The sequence below is a fragment of the Colletotrichum higginsianum genome, chromosome 6, assembly GCF_001672515.1.
Source record: "Colletotrichum higginsianum IMI 349063 chromosome 6, whole genome shotgun sequence".
Classification (NCBI taxonomy): domain Eukaryota; kingdom Fungi; phylum Ascomycota; class Sordariomycetes; order Glomerellales; family Glomerellaceae; genus Colletotrichum; species Colletotrichum higginsianum.
Genome location: NC_030959.1, coordinates 3,045,671 through 3,050,958, shown reverse-complemented (window position 1 = coordinate 3,050,958; position 5,288 = coordinate 3,045,671). Strand labels below are relative to the sequence as shown.

At 54.8% G+C, this 5,288-nt stretch overlaps 1 protein-coding gene across 1 annotated transcript; it reads left to right on the top strand.

Moving 5' to 3' along the window:
* Nucleotides 1–4,236: 4,236 nt before the first annotated feature.
* CH63R_09294 (uncharacterized protein) lies at nucleotides 4,237–4,476 on the top strand (the record flags this gene model as incomplete). Its single annotated transcript, XM_018304268.1, has 1 exon — nucleotides 4,237–4,476. The coding sequence occupies one exon, from the start codon at nucleotides 4,237–4,239 to the stop codon at nucleotides 4,474–4,476; it is 240 nt and encodes a 79-aa protein (XP_018156291.1).
* Nucleotides 4,477–5,288: the final 812 nt, after the last annotated feature.

The window sequence follows — 5,288 nt, the reverse complement described above, 5'->3', positions numbered from 1 at the left end:
CCAACCATCGTCCACTATAGCAGACGGCCTGAATGAGTGAGGGTGGGTGGGGTGCCGACTAGCAAAAGTGATGCGGAGGCCTGGGGCCCGCATCGCGACGAAAGCCGGCCGTTGTTTTATCACGGGAACGATATCGTGTGTGACGTATCGAATCTCGGCACCGCCAGAGCCAAATCCCAGTCGACACGCCGCAGATGGACGAATTGTAAAAGGTCGCAATGCAGGAATGGGTTTGTGTGGATGTCATTGGGAAATAGTCTCTCTCTCTCTCGCAGTAGTACACTATGTCTGTGGGAACAGTTAGGAGGTACGTAGGTTGCTGGCCCAGGTACCTTAGTGTAGGTTGGAGTGGGGCTGCAAAATAGCACGTGAGAGCCATGCCGGTCAGGGTCCAGCGAATTGAACCAATTGACGGCCTTGGCGGGCGCAGGCTTTCGTAATCAAGCACAAGAACTTGCCCTTTTTGGACAACCCGCATCCCCAGCTCTTGCTAGGTACCTACATAGCAGTATTCAATCGTGACTAGGTAGGCACGTACCGGAGTGCTGGCCCCCTACCTACCTCGGTTCCCTCATTTATTCTTCCCTGTCCCATCCAATATCCTTCCCATAACCTGGAGCTCGGAGTCAAGGATATCCCTGCAGTCGCCCAGAGCAGCCACTGGCCCCAGGCCCGATCGAGTCCCTTTCTCACATCGAATTTGTTTCTGTCATCCACCACCGACCGCACGACCTGCACCTCTCCCTCCACCGGCTATGCATCTTGTCACAACCAGGACCGCCGACGGCAGCAGCAGCATTACCGCAACCACTTACACTTCTCCATGATGATGCCAAATACGTCCGCTGACTTGCGTCCCGGTGCCCACGTTGGCCTACAGCCACTCTGCAGCCTTCACACTCGGGGCTTCGTCAGTATCACCAACTATTCGTCGGCGTTCTCCTGGGCTCCCTCACTATGTCACGCTTGGCCTGCACCGCGTGTCAGTCAACTTTCTATTTCGCACGTGCTTGCGACTGTCAACTCCCGAGGTCCCAGCGGAACTCGGTGAAAGCTGCATTGCATGACGGTGCTGACGATGGTGGTGTCGAGCCGCCTCGCAGCATTCGAAACCAACAACCTGCCTGGCGATACCCAGGGGAGAACTAGCCTGAAGATCATCGTCAGCGCAGCGTGGCCTAGGTTGACCAAGACACTATCCGCCGTCTCCTTGCCACTCAAACTTTGACAGCAAGCCGGACCAATACCGGAGCCTTGGACTTGGAGGGAAGGACCCGTCGATCATGGTCTCAAACATGCGTTTGCATCGGTCGAATGAGATTTCATTCTCTGTGAAACCTGCATTGGCCGCTTTACGGGGGATTGTCGGGAGCCGTTGCGCCCAAGACGTCGTTAGCGTTTGCTTCTGCGGGACTCGGAGATGCTCACCACATTCAACTCATCGGAACCTCTCTCCTCTTCCCCACCCCTGACATCGCATGGCATCTCTTCATCAAACATCACCAGGAACCCAGCGATCCGGGAGGGTTGCCCGTCGTCGCTCACCAGGTGCCCGGGTCTGATCTCGACATGGCCTCCAATGACGACATGCTGCTAAGCGCATTTGATCTGACCATCCTCCCGATAACATGGGAAGAACATGGAACATTCGCGTGCAGAAGCTCCCGGCCGTTGTCAGCACCAGCACCGATCGGGCACGTACGACGGCCAATGGGCGACATGAAGGCCACCACCAGGTTCAGTGGAACCTCAACCCAACTTTGGTGACCAGCATAGCCTTACCCTGGCGACGTGCTACATGGTCGGCAGCAGCCGTCATCTCACCCAGCCCTAACGCATGACTATCCTTTCCCGTCATGGTCAGCGCGAGGTCGTCTTCTCGTTCGTTCATCTGCCGTCAGTCCCGACTTTGGTGGTCCAAGGGTGTTTGCGACCTGCAACCTGCAACCTGCAGCTAGTATGCTTCGACCATCTATTATCGGCATCTCGACCGGGACGACTGCCTTCGACTCGGTCTGCTCTGTATAGTATACGCTTATTGTCCAGTCAGTGCACGGCGTTTTGCTCTTGGCACCGGTCGATCGCCTTTTGTACCACGAGGATCCGAGGCGGCCGCTCGCATGCCAGCCCATCACAGCGAAAGCCTTGTGCAACAGTAGCCGAATCCGGCACGGTACCTGACACGCGATTCGAATCCCCCCTGGCTTGCTGTGCTGTAAGAGGAAACGCGCCCAACTGCTCAAGATGAATGCTCCCAAAACAGTCGTTTGGCTCATTCTCAACGATGAGTGTTGCGGGCCTCAAAAGGCGGCAAATTCATCGGGCGACGGATCATCGTCGGGGGTCCCATAGCAACTTTGATGGCGCAGAGACGAAGCGCAATGCCGAGACTCCTGGCATATACGCTTCTTCAATCTTGCCAGAGTCGAGAGGGCTCCGTGGTCATCCAGCGAGTGAGTGTTCGTGATCACACTGTCACTGTGGGATGGACGGATTCTATGGAGCAGTTCGCGAGCCTCTTTTAGTAAACGCAGCCGTACGCTAATGGACCCTGCTCCGACCAAGGTGCCTGTCCAGCCGGCCCTCTCATTTGTGGATGCGACAGACGAATTCTGAAAATACACAGCATGGCGGTCGATTGAGCTTATGCCCCGATCGATTAGGAATCTCGTCCATGGCATAACTGAACGCAACCACACCTTAATGTTCCTCAGGGGGGGATTCCCTGGGCGGCTAAGGGCAATGACCGTATATGATATGGCTAAGCGCAAGAACTCAGGTCTTACTCGGTGCGAAGATGCAGAGTCAGCCCCGTCATCCAAGACATGGAGCTATCTTGGGTTCTGTACGCTGCCCTGCCTGCCACTGCCGACGGTGCTGATGTCGATGCGCAGTGCGATTAGCCAGCCGATAATAGACACTCTCAGGCGTCTCTGTTTCGCCCTTCAAGCGCAACCACAGCACAGGGCGACAGAAGTACCAGCAGCATCAGCACCCAGTACCTGACAGATGACACAAAAAGAGAGCAGTGCCTGGATCGGCAGCAACACGGACGACGGCAAGGGTGATTGTGCATTTACCTTGCCTACCGAAGGTAGGTTAGGTGCTTTTGCTCCCAGGAACGTTCGTTCCCTCGGCGTAAATCACCCTCCCCCTCTACACCGACTTCCAGACCACAACGCAGAACGGAACCAATTGGGTTTCATCGGTTCTCTCCCATTCGTACAACCACCCACCCATGCCCGTCCCATCCCATCGCGCATCAGCCCTGCTGCACCTCATCAACCCAAAGTACGGGGATAAAGCCGGCAGTGTCCATTTTGAGAAACGGGTTCGATTGGGAAGGATGAGGATGACTCTTTTGACCGACCCGGTTCCCCATCACCATATGCAGCATATGTGCAGTGCCTGTACACTACACTACCACCCTTACCTTATTCCCTGTCATCCCAGCATATCACCCCCATCCATCTCCATCCACACACACACACCACAGCACACCTTTGTTGCCCTGTCCAGCACGCCCACCCACCCACTCACGCCCCCCCTCCCCAGCCCGTTTTTGGACCTCTGACGCCCTCTCTCCGCCTGCTCACCTCTGCCTCTCTCGCACTCACTCTTTCTCTTCTCACACCTTTTTTTACAACCCTGCTGCGCCTTACCGGGCCATGATGGTAGGTGCAAGGCACCTTTTCCTGGTCGTTACCCTGCGCCATCAGGTACTCTGTCTGCATTTCGCTCTAATGCACAAGATGCAGCCTTAGTCATTAGTCTCACTCAGATGACATCCACTGTCCAATGTCAAGGTCCACTGCTGCCTTAGACCTGGGACGCTTCTTTGCGAACTGTTTACTGTGCGACGGCTGCCAGGCTGCCGGGACCTATAAGGCCGTGATGCCTTCGCTCCTTCCCATCTCTCTGTCCCTTATCTGCTTCCGTATAAGTCATCACGATCACACTCACTTGAGTTTCCTTTCCTATTTCTTTTCCTGCCTCATATCCCCTTGCTTGTTGCATACCAGACTTGGCAACTTTCAGTCTCACTGGTCGTCCCTCATCTCGATACCCTGTCAGAAACCACAGCTACACGCATACACACACGCGCGCGCACACACTCCCCTGAAGAAGACAAAGTCCATCCGGTCTCCCCTCGCACATTATACCGAAAAGCTGTTCAACCATCACTCATATCGATCAACACCTTTGTCTACCAAGTCACTCCGTCCAACCGTTACAATGTGTTACCAAATTGTCGAGCTCTACTCTGCTTGCCGGTGCCTCTACTACCAGCACGCCATCGACAGGTGTGCCGGCTATGGACGCCCAGGACACAGCATCCAGAAGAGAACAATCTTGGTCGGATACGCATGCCATGCCCACTCGGAAGGACACGGACAATACGCCTCACAACACACGTATTCCGACTCTGGCTACCATTCTAGCCACTCGAACAAGAGCTCCCGCCACTACCGGTGAAGAGTCTTGTCTTCGGTGACGGGATGCTGTTCATGGCATTTCCCGACGCTGGAGCTTTTTGAACTTAGCAATTGGGTTGCCTACCTCTCCTCCTTTAGAGGAAGGGCGACTTCCCAGACACTACCTGCATCCCAGCTATCTCTACTCTTTGTCGGCCACGACCGGTTGATGTCTTCGTCTGCACCCTCCACTATACGATGACTATCTGGCCGATGACCACCACGGACACCTTCATACTCCGACCATCTCCACTTTCCCGCTTTCCTCGAATATCTCTCGCTCTCACGCCCCGCCATGAAGCTTAGCAATGAAGTGATCGAAGATAAAGACGAGATCACGAACGTTACGGAAACGGTTTTTACGGCCTATCAGTTGTCACCCCAGCGCGCCACAAAACAAACGACACCTTCCACCACGACTACGGCCCCCTAGTCTCTCTCCGACTTTGAAACCATTTCAACATCATATTTTCTTTCTTTCTCATCCAAGCTCGTTTTTCCCCCCCTTACGCGCTCTCTCTTTTCTTTCGATCCTGAACTTGCATAGCGTTGGCACTGGGTTTTGCATCGGACGGTTGGGTTGAACGCAAGCATACAAGAGATGCCTTCACTTCTCATCGGCGGGTCCTCGGCTTTCTCTGTCTGCCTTGGAGGCACTTTTCCTCTTCCCCACCCCAGTCCGGTCGGGAGAGTGTTCATCACGCGGCGGCATGTTTCTATTCTACAGGCATTCGGCAACGGTTTCGTTTTTGGCTTCTGTATTTTACTGGCGGGCTTCGATGCATTGGCGAGGGAGGATACCAGGCGTTCAGG